The sequence below is a fragment of the Schistosoma haematobium genome, chromosome ZW (genome assembly GCF_000699445.3).
Source record: "Schistosoma haematobium chromosome ZW, whole genome shotgun sequence".
Taxonomy (NCBI): domain Eukaryota; kingdom Metazoa; phylum Platyhelminthes; class Trematoda; order Strigeidida; family Schistosomatidae; genus Schistosoma; species Schistosoma haematobium.
This window is the reverse complement of record NC_067195.1, coordinates 17,658,379-17,681,376: the sequence shown is the minus strand read 5'-3', so window position 1 is coordinate 17,681,376 and position 22,998 is coordinate 17,658,379. Positions and strand designations below refer to the sequence as shown.

At 36.7% G+C, this 22,998-nt stretch overlaps 2 protein-coding genes across 2 annotated transcripts in view; one reads left to right on the top strand and one right to left on the bottom strand.

Annotated features, from left to right (window-relative positions):
• The window catches only part of MS3_00002912 (uncharacterized protein), a 36,744-nt gene extending 35,583 nt beyond the window's left edge, over window positions 1-1,161 (top strand). Inside the window, exon 12 of the mRNA XM_051210566.1 lies at window positions 954-1,161. Within this exon, the coding sequence (XP_051070573.1) occupies window positions 954-1,129 (176 nt within the window). The 3' untranslated portion in view covers window positions 1,130-1,161. The remainder of the gene's footprint in view (window positions 1-953) is intronic.
• Window positions 973-22,617, bottom strand: MS3_00002911 (uncharacterized protein). Its single transcript, XM_051210565.1, has 6 exons — window positions 20,613-22,617; window positions 19,696-19,726; window positions 13,301-13,540; window positions 6,866-6,951; window positions 2,669-2,871; window positions 973-1,406 (listed from the first exon to the last, which is right to left on the bottom strand). The coding sequence occupies exon 1, from the start codon at window positions 21,817-21,819 to the stop codon at window positions 21,106-21,108; it is 714 nt and encodes a 237-aa protein (XP_051070572.1). The 5' UTR covers window positions 21,820-22,617; the 3' UTR covers window positions 973-1,406; window positions 2,669-2,871; window positions 6,866-6,951; window positions 13,301-13,540; window positions 19,696-19,726; window positions 20,613-21,105.
• Window positions 22,618-22,998: the final 381 nt, after the last annotated feature.

Below are 22,998 nucleotides of genomic sequence, written 5' to 3'. Positions count from 1 at the left end.
TAAATACCGCTTTAAAGTGTTTGTTTTAGTTAAGTTTACCTGCAGAGTTGTTCTTTCGATACACATATATGTGCTGACCTTGTTGGGAGATGTTGACTACCTGACTGGGGTTTATCAGACAACCACGATCAGTAGTTGAAGACTAGGTTATGCAGTTTAGGATCAGTAATAATGTACTAGGTCCGGAGTACCTCTTTTCCTTCACATGTACATTTTCATTGTCTTTTCGAAGTATGAACTCAGTGTTTAATCTTGCTATTACTTCGGCTCTTGTAATATTCATCTAATTTATTTCATCTCATCATACTGATGTGATATAACGACTGGAACCTACTCACACATGTTCTAGGCTGTCTTATTGACCAGGTTTTTTCAATGATGATTACTCTTACAGTATTTTACTTCGATCGGCTCAGAAACAATAATGATTTATACAAATGTGAAAATTACAGTCTATGTCATCCATGAACCTTGTCAATATTTAATTCGTTTTTGTACTGTTCGTTTGGATCTTCCCATTGATGTTTGGGACTGCAATTGATCCGTCTCTTATTGGCATATATGCATCTTGTGCATTGATATTGCCTTAAGTCACAAGCATTATAAGCAATGATGGGTGGTGGCAAGCAGTGGAATCTAGAACACGCGTTTTGTTCTATTTGGGATGCGATACTATTTGAAACGAACGGTGCTGGGTTCTAGTCCCAGAGTGAACATCAACTCGGATGTAAGTACATCTAGCTGACGAGTCCCAAATAGGATGAAACGTGAGTCCTGGATTCCACTGCTAGCCACCATCCGTCTTATTAGATTTGTGATGAGATAAATATTGCCCCTTTGTACCAATATTTGTGTTCAAATACAATAAATAAATAAACACCACCCATCTTTGCTCATAATGCTTGTCAATATTTGTTTCTTTTTCAACTTTTCTTTTTTGCTTTTAATTCAAGGCACAACAGAACATGATCTCATTCCTAGTACTGTATTACATCATATATTTGATTTTTTCCGATCAAAATTACAACCATCATTTCCCAAGGAAGACAGTGAACATACAAAATCAGAATCACCTTCAACAACCGTGGAGAATAGTACGTGTTCAATGTTGTCATCTGTACATTCATAGAAGTAGTAAATTCAGACACTGTAGTTCTTTATTTTTGTTTTTCGCAAAGCAATTAATAATGAAAATATATGTAATATGTGACCAAAAAAGGTCAGTTGTTTGTTTTTTAACTGTTTTGTGACGAATGCATGGATAAAATCAAGTCACTGACAAACGCGCGTACAATCATAAAACTTGTACTAAACCAACTGATATGGCAACACCAAGTGATAATCCAAAAGATAAGTATATACTTAATGCTGCACCAGCGGATTCTTGGTTACCAGGTGATGCGAAACTAAACGAAACAATAAACAGGGAAGTTTAATCATACGCATATATCAAATAATTAGTAAAATTACAAAAATAAAAATAGTAGTGATAATTACAAGGTGTGATATACAAGCAGGTAGAAATAGTGTGGGATGTTCAAGAAATTCGAAATTTAATGGAAAGTGAATGAACATATAATCACGTTCGCTATGCATCACTTAAAGTGTCAGAATTCCTGGTAGTACCTTGTAAGTCAGCCAAGAAGTTACGAGCATAAATCAATAATCCCTGCAAAATCATTTTCTGTACTCAATAAACTGCGTAGAGTTTGTAAACTAACATATCTAAGTCCCTTAAATCCTGAACAACATCTGCACTACCTTGTCAAAAATTACGATACGTTTATGAATGCTATTATTCATTAGTGTTGTTGAATTAAGTCCTAAATCAAACCACGCGAACCAATAATTCCAACCATGATATTATCTTATGCAGTAAAGAAGTAGTTATTTGAACTCTAACTAACACACTTGCAGGAAGAATCATTGTCACTTATATCCATTCATCTAAATATTTAGAGCAAAAATCTAATGTAGAAATGAGTTTGTCAAATGGATTTGGTTATCGAATCTTAGTTTTGAACTGTGAACAAATCAAATTTTCAACAACCTAACAGTAGCTATTAACTTATGCTTCTCCTATATCCGTAAGCTACTGGAATCTGATCATAGATGCCTTAGAAACATTGTGCATGTTGGGACGCCTGAGCGTGTAGTGCTGAAGTTAGACTGACAGTGCTAGACAAAAATGACAGACAGGTTGGTGAGGTAGTGAATGTCCAACGACTGAGATAATTGAGACATGTATTACTTATCCCCAAACACCGTGTTTTGTGATATAGAAGTATGCTGGAAGAAAACCGTGCTAATGTAAGTGCAGCAATTTGAACCAATCAGTACATATACCACGTTCTGCGTCGCACATTACTGATTGATTTGTCTGTCAACGTCAAATGAAAAAAGACAAATATTCATGACTGTAGTTATTGATGACTCGCTACCATAATAATAATGGTGACCGATTGTCGAATAGCTCGTAAGTGATAGTGCTTAACTGTACTGTAAATGAAATGAATAAAATTCAAATCTTTGATTCAAAACTAGCTGTACAATATACAGTGAATTACTACCAATTCAACTATCTATTACGAATATTTTGATAGAAAAAAGTTTGTCTTTACAGTGTAGGAAATTGTTAGTATATGAAAAAAGCACAAACAACACTTGCCTTGGTCCATGTATCATGGATATCGATACTAAATAACCATTAGTTAGTCCCAAAAATAGAATCATGAATGCTGGGAAAATATCATGTTTAAATATGACTGGTAAATAAAATCTAGGTTGTGCATTACACAGCATACATAATGGGATGATAGCAGCACGTAGAACACATAATAACAAGACTATTAGCATTTGATTTCTTCTAGGCTGTAGAAAAGACCCAATGAAAAGATTTTATGTTATCTCAGTTGATAAATGTATTATTTTGAAATTATAGTAGTTGTATAACATCACGTTATGAAATAACCTTTCTAGTTCCTTTAAAACAAATAGAACCATTACGTAATTAGACATGAAAAAACTCACAAGTTATAACTAAATTCAAACTTAAATCAAATGCTTTGCGGACAGAAGAATTAGATCTGAACCTGTAAAAACAGGAAGGTTCAACAAAATGATCACAATAAAAAGTAGATCAGGTATAGTCTTTTACTTAATGAAACACTCCTAGGTAGCGTGGTTGCTAAGTTAACTAAGTATCACCTGGGTGCAGATTTTGCAACTCTGTCTGACTTTTTAGAGGCTGATCAACCAGGAGATTTACTTGTTGACTAAGAATGCACAGATGATTTAGTTTTGTTTTGTGAAGACACTTCTCTGACAAGCAAGCAAACATGTGACTACTGGCAGGATCAACCAGTTTATTCAGTTATACGATTTACCCTTGTGGGCCATGGTAATTTTACATTGGTTTTCAGGAGAATCGAACATCATCCAGACTTTTACGTGACAACAAAAACAATACAGCTCAATCCGTTTCGCAGGAGAACCAGACACCAACCAAGCTTAAACTTTATAACCCGAGCAGTACAGCTCAATCCTGTGGCGCAACCACACAGGTACCAAGCACTTTGGTGGGTCATTCATATAAACATCACATGTATAATTATTCCGATCATTGACCGCGTAAATCAATTATGCACAGCATGAATAGGCCAAAGTTGACCTATTCCGCTTTAAACGACAGTCAAACTCATTAATGTTAGCAATGGCGATATGCCTTACAATGGCCCTTGAGAACACTGAAAAGTAACCACCAGTATGAATGAAATCGGTTAACCAGCAAACCAGCTTTGCGTATAAACAGTCAGCAAAAGTAATGCCGAACCTTCCACAATATCAATAGCGAACCTCCAGTCTCATATGAGACCTTCAGCTGTACATAGCAATATAGCTTATATGATGAAGACTTACCCTAAAACTGACAGCCCTAAACAACTATGCAAACATGTTTGGGATGCGATTCTCTCCCCGAAAATGCAAAACATTGCTTCAGGATTGGCTTGCATAGGCGCCTGAATTAGTGACAGGGAGTGAAGTAGTTGAGCCTATTGACCGCTTCTCTTATCCTAATAGTCTCATAAGTCCTCATGGGCTGTCGTTTAACGAAATCTCGGCACGGATTCGGAAGATTCAATTGGCTTTTGCCGACTCCAGTTACTTGTGAAGTAAGCGAGATATCCATCTGCCAACCAAAAGAAGTTTACTGTTCAGTAGTTCGCTCTGTCCTACTTTATGAGTGTGAATCATGACCATTAAAAATGGAGGATATTCGTAGGTTACTTTTATTCGACCATAGGTGTTTTCGAAGCATTACTCGTGTATTTTGGGGCTACCGAGCAAATAATGACTGGGTTAAGAAATAGGATATCATGTAAAGATGGGAAATCGATGGGTGGTTGGGACATGTGTTACGTATGCCCAACTACCACTTATATCGACGGGTGGTGTTCATTCTTTGTCTTCCCTCAGAGTCTAGGACTCCGAATTTTTTACAATTTTTACCCCACTAATTTATATTTTTTTAGTCGTATCTTCGTTACCTAGTCTTTTATTAACACTAATACTACTACCTCTACCACTGTGGGAATCTTCCTAACAATTTGATCCCGCTCTGCTAATGGGATGTGGGAACGTGAACTGACGTGTATACGTACCAGGTTTTGCGTTGCGACTGACTAACCATCAATTTCGTCCCGTGTAATTTCAATGAAATTAGAAAACAATCACCATCAAATTGACTATTTTCGATTTCTAATTTAAATCCGTACGGTAGTTTGTTAACTGGTTCATAATACACTTCTGATTGGCCATTTATTCACGAAATTTCTCGAGTTTATATTCTAACACCCTTAATATGTAATTCTATCATATTACTCTAACGGCATGCACGCTAGCAAAGAAATCAGTCTTTTCACGTTTATAATTAATGGATCGATCTATCATGAACTTGATGAGGTTTTTACATTTTGCTTAATTAAATCACTAGTACAAATTGGTCAATAAATACTGATGTCAATAAAATCATTAGTGATGTATCAGTTGTGAAGTTTTAAAGCAAATGCGTTAATCATTTACAATGATAAAGTGGGGAAGGAAACATTGATTGACCAATATCATGACAAATTTAGAACAGAAGTATTCGTCATTATAAATCGTTAATAATATAACCGTAAATAGTTTTGATATCAGTAAATACCAATTTATCTTCGAAAGGACAATACTTCATTGTACGAACCCTTATACGTTAGACAAATTCAAAATAACATGTCTACTACTAACAAAAATTTAATGGTTTGAAAATATTCCTACTCTGAGTCGACTTTTTACGTTGTATAAAGTATAAAGATTTAAAAAGATACATTTAGCAAAATAATACAATATACTAAGAAGAAATAGTAATAATAGCAGAAATATATTACACTTCATATTAACGATAAAACGAATGAAAAAAATATAAAGAGAAAATAATCATACTAATTACAATAAAACAACAAATATGAAGAATAAAAGTTAATAAAATATGAGTGATGGAATAACACTAAGTTCAATATTTAAAGGGAAATAAAGATGGAAACCACTTGTGTCGCTGAGAATGGCCTTAAGCCGTTTGTGTCACTGAATCCTACCAGAAAGCTCAATCTGCTCGACATGCTCTATGCAAATGATCAACAAAACCACACACCGATACTATGTCTTGATATGGTCGAACTTTCAATCTAGTAAGTATAGTGCATCGTGAGTATGTGGTTGACTCTACATCAGTACCATGTGTCTTAACAGCTTCGTTAAATCACCATCCCTTAAGTTTACTGGATTTTAATAAGCTACTGACTAAGCTTGCTTACAGAAGTCACTGTTACATTTTCAACAGGCGTAAATCATGATTGCTTTTTCTGGTTAAGTCCGTTTAACTTGAATGTTAAAGTCGTCGGCTAAAGTTACGACATTAGAGTATTTGACTTTTTGGACACCAAAAAGCGTTTCATAGAATTGTTTCATTAATGATTTAGTCAACAGGAGCGGTTTCATTAATTGCAAACAGTTAGCAACGTGTATCCCTGTTCTTTTGAATTGTTATCATTCCACTTAACCGAACAGGTAACTAGTAACATAGTCAAAAAGTTTCGATCCTGCTTCCAAACAACTTCAAGAATGAGATACCATGCCTGAGACCGTAATGAGGAACTATGCATGACTCTTTACGTCAATTTTTTTTTTAATTCTAGAGGCCGTTCATGTGATTTAGCGTCGATGAATTTTATTCCTTTCAGAAACTGATGACACTGAGTGGAACATCCTGAAGCTATTAATGATTAAATCTTTATTATAATCACATACACTGTTCAGTTTTAGTATAACTTATATTTTAATCGAAAATGAATAAACAGCAAATGTCAACCATGCTGTTCCAAGTTTACTGATGGAAAATAAGACTGCCAAACATAAAATAATGCACCCGATCTCAAGCAAATGCTATAACTATGATAAATAAAGACCGAGTCAAGATGTAGCAGTCTAGTTTCGACCATAAAAGACTTGATTTTGTAAAACATATTCTCAGAAGAAATTTTGAAATATTGGGGATATCTATCACCTCAGGTGGAGGAAATCCGCATGCTCTAGGAATCCTTCTTAAAGTACATTTTGCGTAAGTACAAAATTATATTTTACACATTACGACAGTTTATGTTTTTAAAAGGTTATTGCATCACTGGCTGGATGATTGGTTCACACTGTAACAATAAACTGAAAAGGTATTTGGCACATAATAAAGATATTAATTCAAGCTGAAATTGTTTTTACATATCAGTCTGAAAATTTTACACCAACAGAAAAAAGACGAATTTTTTTTATTTACCCATTTTATAAAGCCGGCTAGCATCCTTCCACACCAATCACCAACATTGTACAAAAGATACACAAGTACTGGCACAAAATAAACTTCTAAAAATATATAACCACAGAATAAATAAATAGATAAACATATTATATATATATATATATATATATATATATATATATATATATATATATATATATATATATATATATATATATATATATATATATATATATATATATATATATATATATATATAAGTTAACATGAGAATAATCGGCAGTTGTTTATATTTACTAGATGATTGGCGAAATTCTCATAGATAAAACTACATTGAGTATATAGTTTGTAGGTGGATTTGCTTTCATATCGTCTGCTGATATATTTTGGTAACCAATTCAACTTAGACAGTCTTCAGTTGTCTAAGATTTAGTCGTACGCTAGATGAGATGACAATAGCTTCTTAACATAGATATTAGTTGAGGAATTCAAAATAACAACAAAATATCTTTAATCAGAGATAGATGGCGGCCAGCTGTAGAGTTCAGGATGAGCTTTTCGTCTTATTTGGGACTCGTTCTGGATGTCACTGCTAGCCACCATCTATCTTTGCTTAGAATGCCTGTGACAAGATCAAGGCTATCTGAACAGCATATACATATTCCAAAAGTTAATGATCAATTATAGCCCTAAACATCAATGGGAAGATTCAAAGAATTAATTCATATAAATTAACTCCAAAATAGTTTCTTATTTGCCATACATTTGAAAGAACGAAAGGTTTTTAAAATGAAGAGTATGAAATGAATCTAAATTTAGGACTTCAATGAAGACAACTATGATGAACTTGAAATATTGTAAGAAAAATGTTAAGAAATCATAATAACACTAGGTGAATACGAAGGATTCTCCTGTAGAGTTGGAAAACACTGGTTTCAAACCGATGGTGCACGTCAGTTTAGGATCCTGAGTGAACATATGGTGTATGAACTTACCCTCCATTCTCAGACAGTATGAATGGAACATTGAAGTAGGTCCCCCAACTCTCGCTGAAGTTCAAAAGGCTATAGTTAATCTGAAACGAGGAAGGGCAGCTGCTCCAGATGGATTGGCTCCAGAGGTCTTTAAGGATGGTGGTCCAATTTTAGCGATTACGTTGACTAATATTTTAGCTAAGTTCTGGGAGTTAGACGTTATTCCACCTGACTGGTCACAATCACTTATCGTCCCAATATATAAGAGAGGGTTAAAATCATCCTGTGACAACCATAGAGGGATTTGTTTAACTAATATAGTATCTAAAATACTAGCCTCGATAAATATCGGACGCCTAACTAAGACTCGTGAACTGAAAACACGAGAGAATCAAGCTGGCTTCAGACCTGGTCGTGGCTGCATCGACCACATATTCACCATTCGTCAGGTTCTAGAACACAGGCATACTTATCGGCGTCCGACAATGGTGGTATTTCTCGACTTAAAAGCAGCATTTGACTCCGTAGACCACGAGATTCTGTGGCAGTGTCTGTCATTGAAAGGCGTACCTCAGAAGTACATAAACCTTGTGAAGGCTCTTTACTCGAACACTACTACTCGAGTCTGAGCTTATGGCAAACTGTCATCTGATTTTGCAACCTCAAGTGGTGTCCGTCAAGGCTGTCCACTTTCTCCATTTTTATTTAACTTCATCATAGATCTACTGATGGAAATAACATTCTCGTCGACTGAATTATCGGGTATTGATCTCCTTCCAGGAAGTCCACTTATCGACTTAGAATACGCAGATGACATAGTCCTGTTTGCAATGCGCTTCTCTCCCTCTAAATGCAAGTTGTTGCTTCAGGAGTGGCCTGCGTCAACACCTGAACTAAGGATAGGCAGTGAAGTAGTCGAACGCTTTGACAACTTCACTTATCTTGGAAGTCTGATCAGCCGTAATGAGTTGGTGTCTGACGAAATCTCAGCACAAATTCGAAAAGCTCGTTTGGCTTTTGCCAACTTACGTCACCTATGTCGAAGGCGAGATATTCGTCTATCAATAAAAGGACGAATATACTGAGCGGCAGTCCGTTCTGTTCTACTTTACAGCAGCGAAACATGGCCATTAAGAGTAGAAGACACTCGTAAGCTACTAGAATTTGACCACAGATGCCTTAGAAATATTTCTGGCATCTGCTGGGATCACCGGGTAAGTGATAGTGAGGTTCGACGCAGGGTATTAGGCAATGATGGTAAATCAGTTGATGACGTTGTGAATCTTCATAGACTGGGATGGTTGGGTCACGTGTTACGTATGCCCGAACACCGATTACCACGATGCTTAATGCTGACTAGTCTTGGAGACGGATGGAAGAAAGTTCGGGGCGGCCAAACCAAAACGTGGCATCAGTACTTGAAGCGACTAACTTCTAGTCTCAGTTATGTTGTTAGATGCAGACTACTTGGTTGTGGTTCGCGCGACTATCGTAACCAATGGTTAGAGACTCTGGGTGGAACGGCTCAGAATCGATCACAGTGGTATTGGTGTATACACTCTCTGCCTTCCCTTAAACTAAGAGATTAAAATCACTTCATATCTTTCTTTCTACGAACTAATTCTTTCTTCCTGCACTATATCCTTATATGCAATCTTTTTTAAAATATATATTGCCACCATTGAAGTAACTGCTTATATGAACTTGGCTTTCATCTTGTTGTGCTAATGAGGTGTGGTTACGTGAACCGATGCATATATGTGCCTGGTCCTACGTTGTAGCTGACTGACTGACGCAAATCAGGTGATAATTATAACTAGAAAAAACTATTCTTTATTTAACTCGAATTCGGACAAATCACATTCACAATCATTTGATGTCATTCGTTTATATTTCTTTTGTACAACTTAACTTATCTACTTCTTTTTATTCTCACTGTATTTTATTTTTAAACTTATAGAGCAGCTCGCCTATGGTAGGAACATAGTCCTGTCTAGACGATCTACAGTCACTAACTGGTCTAAGTTTGAATGTAACCGCCAATTAAGTATACTGAACCAGTATTTCTGAAATCATGTAAACCATTCAAACTGGCCTCTGATACGGAGAGCCATTCAGAAGTAGCCTAATGGGAAGGTCAATTGATGGCAATACAAAGTGACCTAAAAGACAGGTGAATTTTATTGGCTAAGAAATAGATCAACAGCCCTACGGATTAGAGTGGCATATATATATATATATATATATATATATATATATATATATATATATATATATATATATATATATATATATGAATGGGTATTTGTGCATTTTATTTGGTACACTTTCTCTCTCACCCTTGTGTTCTCGTCCAAATAGTCAGTTGGGGGAGGGTTAGTGCGTAGCACACAATGTGTCAGCATCAGATTTCAGACAGACATCACAACAACAGCCACCTACAACATTTGCACACTAATGCAGATTGGACGGTAAATAGGATTAGCTTCTAGTGGCCCCGTATCTGACTCCAGTTAAATCATATGCTGATTGTTATCGAAATATACATGCCGTCAACCTTCGTATATTTTTATCGACTTTAATCGCGTTCGAGAATTACGAAATAAAAACCGAATACGTAAATGAATTTTGTATACGTACATTTCATGCACTCACTGATTCAGACAGACAATCAGAGAAGCGAACTGAAGAAAGAGAAGCAGAATGAAATGAAGGGGCGCACATTCGAGGCGAGTAAGCCAACTCGTTTCGATCAAACGGGACTCATTATTTATATTCAGACCAAAATAAGTAACAGATAAGCAATTAATAGGGTGAGCAATTAACAAACATACGACTATATAAAAAGTCATGGTTAATAAGCAAATAATCAACAAGGCCAAAATGTGGCTTGAGAATAATGAATAAGTTGGTTTGTCCAGAAGCTAGAATAACCTACGAGGGCTTGACATGGTACCAGCCACTATAGGCTACGTCTTTTGAAAGTTTCAACGTCCATTTCTGTTGTCTAGTCCAAAACTCTAGTGAAGTACTAAAATTTTGCTCTCCATCGGTCGCTTTGAGGTTTGCTTCAAGTGCATATATCCGGGGACCATGTGGCATCTTCGCTTGGTTTTGCTACTGTTGGTGTCGCACTAAGCGCTAGAGCTGAAGCAGTATTAATCGGCTGGATCCCTATTAACAGTCGGTTATATACTGTCAGATTAGAAAGCTCCATTAAAGTGAGAGGAAATCAGTGCGAGAAATATCTTTTAGTACTCCCCGCCTACACTCCGAAAGATAGCGGCCCGGATGTAATCAAGGATGAGTTTTACCACCAGCTGTTCTTATACGGAAAATGTGTTCGACAAACATTGTAGTACTAGCCTGAGACTTGGATGCTCAGGTCGGGCATCTAGGAGCACAAGAGAGTTTTTAAGTGACCAACGGGGACCGTCTACTGCAACATTACGCACAAACCCAACTACCTGCATAGTCATCGCCGATGTGCTACCTGGAGTCCTGATTCTGCATCCCAAGCCTGGACTCAGATTGATCATATCGCGATCAGCTATCGCTGGCGTGATTCCGTACAAGACATCTGCTCCTTTTGGAGTACCTATATGGACTCTGATAATGTCCTTGTTTGCGCTAATTTTATTTTACGTTTCAGTGACCAACAAATTCGCCATCGTAAACAGATCGATGCAAGCAAATTGGTAGCAGCCTTTGTTTCAACTAAATATCAAACCGAGCGGGGTTCAAGGCTAGCTATCAACCAACCAAAAAGTATAAATGAGCATTGGCTGCAAGTACATTATGCCATGAAAATGGAGAGCAAAGTCGTTTGTGGCTTCGCGAAACGTCTCTCTTATAAAGACTGTTTCTAAGGGCTCCTTACAATTCGTTGAAGCACTTAAGTTTACTCCAAGTGATCACGAGTTTGAAGATGAATGAAGATTGTTACGCCTGATAGTCGGAACGTGCTGACGAGGTACAAGAAGCAGCTGCATCTGGTAGCTACTGGAAGCTCATTCAACTCATTCGAGTCACTAGCAACAGCAAGTCTGGTGTGCGTGAAACGACCTGTAACGCTGATCGATGAAGTCTACCGACGTCTTGGACAATGGGTAGTATTCCAATGAGCAATTTAACTGGTCTGCTGCTCCGGTAACATATATCACTGTTTTTCCATCTCTAGCAAGTGTCAACTGACCCCCCCAAGAGGCCCAAGTCCACAAGGGACTCAAACTCATGGAACGCCAGGCCCAAATGACCTACCACCGATCAGTTTCAAAGTTAGTGGTGACCTTCTAGTTAAGGAACTGAGTTGTTTGCAAATGTATGGCAATTAGTGTTACAACATCCTAGAATGAATCCATAGTCTTCCCTATCTTGAAAGAGTTCACGTCACGCATGCAACAACTATCGGGAGATAAGTTTACTACTCCCGATTGCATCCACATTACAGACTTCCGTCATACTTCGTAGTGCGAAGTACCTTTACAAGACTGGCAGACCCTGAACCTTCACTTATTCTGGGTCGATAAGTTCGTGTATCTGGGTAGCTGCATAAATGCTGGTAGTGCGAGTGATGAGATCAATTCACGCGTAGTGAAAGCCAGAGTGTCCTATGTCCATCTGGACCGTCTTTGGCGCCTTCGTGATGTTAGCTTGGCTGTAGAAGGTCAGATCTACAACGCGTCGATGAGAGCAGTTTTGCTCCGTGCTTATGAAGCCTAGCCTGTCTGAGCTGAGGATGTCAGACGACCTCTCTGTGTTTGATCACTGTTGTCTCTAAAGGATTGCTGACATCCAGTGGCAACACCGTGTTAGTAATGCAGAGGTTCGGCATCGTGCGTCCGGGCGCAGAGACGATAATTCAATGGGTGTCACTATGTTGAAACATCGACTTCGGTGGCTTGGACATGTCCCATGAATGTCGTGCCAACGAATTCCACGTCGTGCATTACTTACCGACTTTGGGATTGGTTGTCAAAAGCGGAGAGGTGGACAGTTCACAACATGGTGTCGTGATATGAAAGAAAGCTGTACAAGACTGGCATCTACTGGTACATCATGACTCCCTTGTTGGGGTCCCAGAGATGGTGCAACATAGTGATTTGAAACGCTATCATATATGGCTCAGAATAGAAACCAATAGCAGTCCTGCTGTGAATTTCTTTTACTTTGTTCAAATGAGTGAGATGAATTTTCTTAATTGGATGAACTCATCCTGGTTCTATTTTTCTTAACAGAACTAGCTCTCCAGTTATTATTATTATTATTATTTAACTCTAATATACTAGTTTATGTTCGTTGTTCTTTCTTATTACACCCAATTTACATCATCTCTTCACAACCTCATTGTTATTGTGTCGCATATGTATTTTAGTGTTTCTTTATACCAATGTCCATGGGTTCAAATAAATAAATAAGATATCGGTTACACACCAGTACAAAATAGTATCGCATAAAAATGAAAACATTTTTAATTTACTTGTCCAAAGATCTTGAGGGATAACTGTGATAGGTCTGATACGTGCTACAACTGCTGGGAATAGTGAGAGAGTAATCATCAATGTGATTAAAACACAAATTCCAGGAAGAAATGTCTCTTTCATTGTTGATAAAATTCCACTCTTATTTATGCTAATAACTAGTTCTTGAGATTCATTACAATCATTAGTCACTCCTTTTAATGATGGATCAGATTCAATATTATTTTTATCTGGTGAGTCTACAAAGACAAAAAATATATATAAAGAAATCCACGAATCATAAGGTTATGTTTCCAACTTATGCTTTAAGCAATTATTCTTGGCATTTATATAAGGAAGACTAGTACATATGAATCGCTACAGGCCAATTGTGACCAATAACTTATTTACATAAAAATACTTCGGATATCATTTTTATGAACTCGGAAGAATAATAAAAAATAAGATTATTGAATGTATGCAAGCGAAAAAATAAATAAATAAATGTAGTTTGCCCATTATTTTACTACATCAGGTAGATGACAGAAAATTTATCACTGATATCCAGTGTGTCACGAGACATAATTCAAAATGGCTGGCAAAAATACGTCTTTCGCAGTTCATTTAAACATTATATGATCATACAAAAACGTTGTTTCCTGAAGTCTCGTGTATCTAATTTATTGGCAAAATTACGTGTACATCCTTAACGATATTGGATGAAGGTGAAATTCAGGTAGAGATAAAAGGACAATCACTGGTTAAATTATTAGTAACACGATGTCTGTGAATAGTTTAAAAAACCTTCCTCAATAATTCTGGTACTTTGGAAATTTTCAGTTGTGTTCATCATCATAACCACACGTAACTGATTTCGCTATGTTTAAGTTTTGTAGTAAATGAAATCCCATTCAGCCATTCATTTGGAATTCCATATTTTCAGACTTTCATCAACCTTCTGTACATACATATCCTATGAAGTTGAGACTAAACATTCCTTAGTCTCAAATTATAAGGATTCAATGCTTAAGTACCGATTAATTTTGAAGATTTTATCAGTCAGTCATGAGGATTTTCAAATATTCTGTTCATTTACCGAAACATTTTACCGTGAACTTTCAGGAATATGATATTTTTCTAACAAATTTATCACGAATGAATTTCAATCCACTTTATATTACTTCATCATATGCTTTTTTGATTTTAAATATTTTTATCAGATTACTTTTTCTAAGTCGGTGTATTGAGCCATAATCTCACAAAAATCCACAAAAAAGCAACATAAAACAAACTCAGTCTACCTTCAAATTTTACTTTATTAATATAATACAAGAAAATATGACAATTGATTGATCACTGAATAATGAACAAAGTCATGTTTGTCTAGTTCTTCTAGTGAAGAGTGAATTCTATCGATCAGGATGCAATGTAGCTACTAGTCTGAGTGACTGAATATCGTGTTCACCATATTGGGATGTCAGTTGGAAGAAACATTTTGACCTAGGTTTCATATCAGTCGTCACTCACCAACAAGTTGCAGTTGTAATGCTGAAGCAACTGAACATCCTTTTGGTGTTTGAATCAGCATCAGCAAACCTCACAGTCGATGTTATCATTGAGCTATTTGAGAAGTGAGTGGTTGATCACCAAAGAGCTAGACAAGCATAACATTGGCCGCCACTTGATGATCAATAAATTGTAAATACCTAAGTCCTACAAGAGATCAGTCTAAACATGAATAACTCAGTGGTAATTTCCCAGACTGTGAAGCTGGGTGACTCGGATTTAAGCACCACATAGAACGTCAGTTCTCTAAAGATGACAGTTAAGCCTTGTTGATAAGTAGGAGATATAATGTAACTCAGGTCCAGTGTTTCCTAATGAATACCTCTAGCCACTAAACATTACTGAACTTTGTATATAAAAACTCCATTTCGATCAATCAACTCAGAAATTTCGTAAAATAACTCATGGAAGTTTTTAAAATAATTACATGGTAAAATGATGCAGTGACATTGTAAATTGATAAATTCTAGATATCATGATCACCAAAATATACATCAAAGGATTCTATACAATAAAGTTTATATTTATCAATGAAGACGGAATTTGAAACAAATCTAATATTCTATTGAAAATTATAACGCAGGAAAAGTGAAGAAAAAAACAACGGCCTAATAACATTAACTAAGATTCAAGTAATGGTATGAAATATAATATTTTATATGACGTTGAGCAAGTGAGCGTATACGTAATCAAGTCTGTTCAGAGTTAGGTAAACACAAAATATTACAAACTTGTTATTCAGATTATGATTACTTTAGCAAATAGTTTGGTAAAATTGCTTGATAAATCATTGAGGCATAAGAATCGGAAAAACTAGTTTAAAAGTACTCTCTTCGGCGAGTTTATACTCAAAGCTGTACAGTCACAAAATACATATATTTAGGTAGGGTTTTGTTCTCTGAGTTGGATCATAGAACTCTCCTTGTTCTTCTAAACATCATCAGCACAAACTTAAGTTAGAAGTTTAGTGTTGAATTTCTCTACGTGATTCATAGCTTATCCTGTCACCTCGATTGGTCATTATTGACCTTTGACCCGTTATTGTAGAGGTAGACAAAATACATACTTTGGCCTTTTCTTCAATACAAAACAACTCATTCGACTTCTGGTTGTACTAACGTCTTAACACACAGTTCGCGAAAGTTACTAACAAACAGATCATTGATTGGTAATCTGAAAAGAAATCATATGTTTTACGATTATGCATATTTGAGAATGGATTGGCCGAAGAGAACTCTTTGCCAAACCAATCGTTTTTGTAGTTTGAAATTTCTTAATCTTACAACAAGGCTTCTCCATACTTTGTCCTATTTGCCACTAGATATTTTTCCCTAAATCGTATAGCTAAAATAAAATATTTGTTAGACATTTACGTAAGATAATCAAAGCCATATGGTTAACATGCTAAGAAGATAGAAAGTGTAATAGTAGAACGGTCGCTTATTGAATGGACAACCAACCGGTAGGCTGCATGTCCGAACCTCACCAACCCCCTACTTCAGTTCAGATAACCGGATTGTATCATTTGCCCCCTTACAAAAATAGTGTGGCTTAATATCAAGTACATAAACTAGTACTCGGTAGATGAATCGCAGAGAGTATAATGCTTTTTGTTGTTAAAAAATCCGCGTGTTGACACCTCTACCATTTATTAATACTGTAAAAAGACGAAAACCAATTTCTATTCATCAAAAAAGATGCAGTCAATGTTGCAAGATAACTCATCAAGTTAATTCTAATGGGTTTCAAGATAATTATTAATCCAGCGATAGAATAGCTAGAAGAGAAGTAAATAACAGCCGATCGACAATTTAAAAAGATACATTTTAACTGTACATTATAAAACAATGAAATGACTCATAGAATACAAAACGTTTTGCAATCGTGGGAAGGAAAAGAAATGTAAGAGGATATTTTTAGACTATGATAACATCTAGAAAAATTAATTACCAATAAACAAATACACAGAGTAAAGGATGTTACACGTATGCTATATGACGAAATTAAATTAATAACTGGACATCCACACAATAAATACAAGAAACAGGAAAACAGTAGATAGAGGGAATTTTCTTTTTCTTACACGTATTGTCATCACAGTGGTGGTGAAAAATAACAAACAAAGAGAAGTAAAGCGAATTTATTTCAGGTGTCTCAAAACTTTAACAAGAATAATAATCTCACGAATTGCATTTTGTCAAAAGCAAGTACTGAACTATTTATTGCAACAAAGTATGTATATTTAACCACAGTTATTCCACTTCCCATCAGACTTGTAGGTTACTGTGATTAATTATTATTACTTTTATTACTATTATTACTATTATTATTATTATAAATACATTTGCCCTTGTTTTATAAACCAGTCATTTGAATCGACTAAACAACTGATAAATTTTCTTCGAGGTTCCTTGTCTAATGAATTCCATGACTAAGTAATGAACCGCTACATGTATGTGTTTCTTACAAACCACAACTACAAATCAGATAGGAGTGATCGTCACCTGCTTGCCTGTTAATTTACTTCTTTTCTCGTATTTAGTAAGTGAATAATTTCAATAAGATCCAACAACCTCCACAACCCCTTACTGAAAATTATCATATGCTCACCAGTGACTAGGTTCGAGAGGGAATTTCCGGATTTCCAATGGAAAGCCGTAACCGATGTGTGTGATGTAGTTACTCAGCGAAGACAATGGAAGATGGTCACTCAGTGCCATGGATTGATTGAGGCTAGACATAAACACTGTTAGATTCCATCACAGTGGTCTAGGGGTTAAGCGTTCGTGAACGAGACCAAAGGTGCTGGTTTTGAGTACTGCGTGAGCAAACTATTAAGGAGTCCCATGCTAAGGCGAAACGGCCGTCCAATATTTCTGGGCTTTTGATAGTCATCTTAACTTAGATCGTCTCATGATTCAATGAAAGTTAAAAATCTTCACAAGCGCCTATACTGAAAACTTTCACCTTGTCGGTTTCTGTACTTCATAATGCTTATATTACATTACAGATGTTGATACAATTTGGTTATCCTACTTCTAAATAACTTGTCCCTCATTTAAAATATAGTAAGATTCTTTGGTTATCTAAACCGGTGACAAAACGTTCCAGTTACGTATTTTTTGTAGTTATACGACAAACCAAGATTTAATTGTCACTAGATTTCGTTCCACCACACTTTTTGTTGCTCCTCTAACCTCGGAAATATTGGTAATCTAATTAATTTGACGAAAGTATTTAACCTCGTAGTAAACGTATGCAATCAATACTAAGTCTATTATTTGTTCTCGTAATACTATTAACAACTTTAGAATGTAGATCCCAATAGTGTTTATGGCTTAGGAAGTTCAAAACTACTTAAATATTTCAAATATGTTCATTTCTCGGCCAAGATCATTCGATTCACTATCAAATCCCCTTGGTATAGTCATTGTAACTTATACAAAAGTATTGGAAGTATAAGAACCACGGACTTAGTTGTCTTGGATTTTGAAATTTATTCGATTTCCTCGGTCGTGTATGATACTGACCAGTCATCAATATTTATCCGTTCAAAGCAAGGAGATCACTCTACTCCAGTACAACGGAAGTTGGTCGCGCAATTTCGTGGATTGGTTGATGTTAGAAACGATCACCATTGGATGCCGGCTCAGTGGTCCAGTTGGTTAAGCGTTCGCGCACGAGGCCGAAGGCCCTGGGTTCGAATCCCGCGGGCGGGATCGTGGATGCGCACTGTTGAGGAGTCCCAAAATAGGACGAAACGGCCGTCCAGTGCTTCCAGGTTTTCAATTGTGGTGGTCTAACATCAATCGGTTCATGATCTCAATCATATATTTGTATCGGACAATGAGTTCCAAAGCGTTTTTAGAAAGGTAGTAGCTGTTGTCAGATTTTCAACGGAAAATACTTTCACCAAGAAGTCTCAACCATGAGTATGAAATTCTCTGTCACCAAATGATTGATATATCTGCATTAACAAGGTAGGTCTGGAAAATTCAAAATTCATGGACAGAAGGAAGGAAATTCATACTTCCTAAGATGTAGTGAATAAAATTAAGTAGTTGTAAAAACAATCTAACCCTACTGCAAACACTATCATTGTCAAAGGTTAGGCTTATCATAATTTAGTGGACAACATGGAAGTTTGAAGTAACTCATGCCTATTTTAAATGACAGAAAGAGAACACACATGAACTTGGATGAAACCATATCTTAGCTGATTAATAGAAAAATAAAACTCCTATTGTTGTTCAGAATTAAATTACACAGGAAAAACAATTCAGTCAGTCAGTTATACTTAACGTAGGACTTGGCATATGTGTGCACTGACTCAAGTAACTACAATCCATTAGCATACTCTGATGACGCTGTCAAAACATATCTCAGAGTAGTAGAGGTAGTAACAGTATTAGTGGTAATAAATGAGATATCGAAAATATTATTTGAAAAGAAGATATGGATTAGCATAATGAAAAGAACTTCTAAGGTAATTTAGAAGCTTAAGACCTAAGGAAATACAAAAAGTGAATGCACCTGACCCATTTCGACCGATTTTAAGTCATATCACATAACGCCTTTTACCATTGGCTATGATAGTCACGCTGGTCCTAACCAGGTGATCTGCACCTAACTCAATGGCTCAGCACAATAATCGGTGGTTTTGTGCGCGAATTCCAAGTCCATAAGTACTTGAAAATGAAAAATAGTTATTATACATACTTTTCCATTTTAAATCCATTTATGTTTTGCCTATAAATATAATCTTTGGTAGACATGAAGTAATTAAAGAATATCCTTATATTACGTAAGTTTTTTAAATCATTAAGAACTAAATAAATACTAAACTTACCTTTTTTGTCCCAGTAATATTTAAAATAGCCCTAGAAATTAATAACATAACAAAAAGTGTCAGCGAAAGCTTGTGAAAAGTATTCAAACTAGGAAGCCTAACATATGAGATAACGAACATTAAAATAATTAGCAATCAAACTATTATCAATTACGGTGGAAATTATATGTTTTTTATCAGATGCACATAAATGAGAGACAATAATACTCGAGGCAATAAACGCTACGACAGGTAATAAAGTAAAGCGACTGACACATCAGCAGAATCAACCACAAATTTATTTCTGAATTCAAAGGAAATATGATAAATGGTTCTCATATTACTACGTACGACTAATTTGTCCTTATGTTTGCATTTACCGCTCGTGGAGATTTAGATCTAAGTTTCACCTAAATCTAATATCAGTTTGAATAAGACTAAAAAAACATGTGGATCAGTGGACAATTATTGGAGTGAACATTGACAATCTAAAATCGGAATGAATCCGTAACTTCTGGATTATTCAGTAAGCACCATATAATTTAGCCTGTAAGCAAGAATCAAGTCCACATTTTCCAGTTTAGACTTATTTAGCAATAAAATCCTACCTTCATCTGATGTCAATGATGAGCATACCCCCCCTGGTGCTTATGAAGTCAATACCTTTATTACTTCGTTTTTACTTACGAAACATTTTTTGGAATGTATCCAATAGAAAGATGTTTCCTACTCAAATATGACGTAATAAATTCGACTGATTCCGAATATTATATTTGAATCAAATAGTATGATTTTAATGATTATTAAGTTGCCGAGAAAACTCCATTCACAGTAATTTTATTTTAACGTTAGTTATTACCTTAGTAAAAAATCATAAAAAATACATCGAATACAAAGGACGAGTAATTACTGTATAAGTCCTAGTCAACGTTACTTACACATGTTACTTCAAATGGAGAATAGGACGCCGACCAGCATTCTCCAACCCACTCTGTCCTGGGCCTTCCTTTCTAGTTCTATCTAATTGTTGTTCCTTCTCATGTCTGTCTCCATTTCTCAGCGTAATGTGTTCATTGGTCTTCCTCTACTCCTTTGGCCTTCAGGATTCTTAGTGAGGTCTTGCCTTGTGACCCAATCGGGTGCTCTCCTCAATGTGTATCCTATCCACTTCCAGCGCTTCTTCCTGATCTCTTCCTCCGTTGGGATCTGGTTTGTTCTCTCCCACAGTAGATTGTTGTTGATAGTGTCTGGCCAACTGATCCGAAGTATTTTGTATAGACAACTGTTAATAAAAACTTGTATCTCCTGAATGATGGCTTACGTAGTTCTCTAAGTTTCCGTCCCATACAGTGGAACTGTTTTGACATTTGTAATGAAAATTCTGACTTCGGTGTTGGTTGAGTTCTAGATGTTCTTTAACTGTAGATATGCTTACCTTGCTTTGCCAATCCGCACCATCACATCTGCATCAGATCCACCCTGTTCATCAATGATGCTGCCCAAATAAGTAAAGGTTTTTACATCTTCCAAATCTTCTCCGTCAATTGTGATTGGATTGGTGCATTCTGTGTTGTATCGGAGAATCCTGCTTTTCCCTTTGTGTGTATTGAGACCTATTGCTGTTGAGGCTGCTGTCACATTATTCGTCTTCTCCTGCATTTGTTGTTGCGTTTGCGATAGAAGAGTCAGAGCATCTGCGAAGTCTAAATCGTCCAACTTCATCCTAGCTGTCCAATGTATCCCATGCTTCCCTTCAGATGTTGACGTCTTCATGATCCAGTCGATGACTAGGAGAAAGAGAAAGGGTGAGAGTAAGCAACCTTGCCTAACACCGGTCTTCAATTCGAACGACTTTGTCAACTGTCCTCCATGCACGATTTTGCAGTTTAATCCATCATAGGGATTCTGTATGATACTGACCATCTTCAGAGGCACGCCGTAGTGTCGAAGAAGCTTCCATAGTGTTGTCCTGTCCACGCTATCAAATGCTTCCTCGTACTCAATGAATTTGATGTAGAGTGATGAATTCCATTCAATTGATTGTTCCACAATGATCCATAGTGCTGCGATTTGATCTGTACACGACCGATTTTTACGGAATCCAGCTTGTTGGTCTCGAAGTCGGGTGTCTACGGATTCCTTCATCTTGTTAAACAATACCCCGTTGAAGACTTTTCTTGGTATTGAGAGAAAAGTGATGCCCCTGTAGTTATCACGCTTGCTGATATCGCCTTTCTTTGGTATCTTGATCAGGTGTCATTCTTTCCAGTCTGTTGATACTTGTTCTTCATCCGAAATCTTGCTGAAGAAAATGTGGAGTATCTTCACAGTTACTACTAGGTCTGCTTTCAGTGCCTCTGCTGGAATGTTGTCTAGTTCTGCTGCTTTCCCTCTCTTCATTTGTCTGATGGCCATGCTGATCCCTTCAATTGTAGGTGTGCTGACATCGATTTGGAGGTCCATGGGTGCTGTTTCGATGTTGGCCCCCAAACGCCCTGGTATGGCCGAGAGCAGGGTGGGTTCGTCCTCCCAGTCGAAATACTCTCACACGGCCACGCATATACAGCCTCTGCCAGGGAAGTCCTACTCACTACCTTCTCGTGGCTGGGGTGTTGTTTACGAAAATGAGAAGACGAAAAGCGAATGTCCGGCGCTTTAACCGGATCACAAACCAATGGTGCAATTGGGCTCCAGTATTCTGCGGGAACAAATGGCGTATGAACCAATCGTTGATCACCGGCTACCATGGGACTGCATCTCCTTACGATGCTCCACTGCCTTGTGGGTTAGACCTTTAGGTCAAAGGCTCGGGGTGTGGCCCCCTAAGATAACCACCTGCTTCGGTCTGGGCACTCGGGCAGTATCGCAGCCCACACGCAAATAATGGACTCTCTATATCCATGGAAACTACTTTTCTCGCTCCGAATAACAATCAAATTATTATTATTATTATTATTGTTATTATTATTATTATTATTATTATTATTATTTACCACATTATTCATACTCTTTTATACTTATACAGCGGCTCGTCTTTGGTGGAAATTCGACTGTATCTAAACGTTCTCGAGTCACTGTTCGGTTAAAAATTGTATGTTACCACTGAATATAAATACTGAAGCAGTTTTTCTTAAACCACGTGCATCATTCAAACTGGCTGCCTTCAACGTTCGCACACTTATGCAGGTTGGACAACAGATAGGGCTGGCTATATCTTTGGAAAGTCTTAATATCGATGTTTGCTGTCTATCCGAGATCCGTATTCAAGACTCTGGTGCAGTACTACAAATTCGCTCTCGACCTGTCGCTTCAAAAAGCTTGTTT

Coding starts and splice junctions, on each gene's coding strand:
- MS3_00002911 (XM_051210565.1), bottom strand. CDS start 21,819: ATGAAGGAATCCGTAGACACCCGACTTCGAGACCAACAAGCTGGATTC.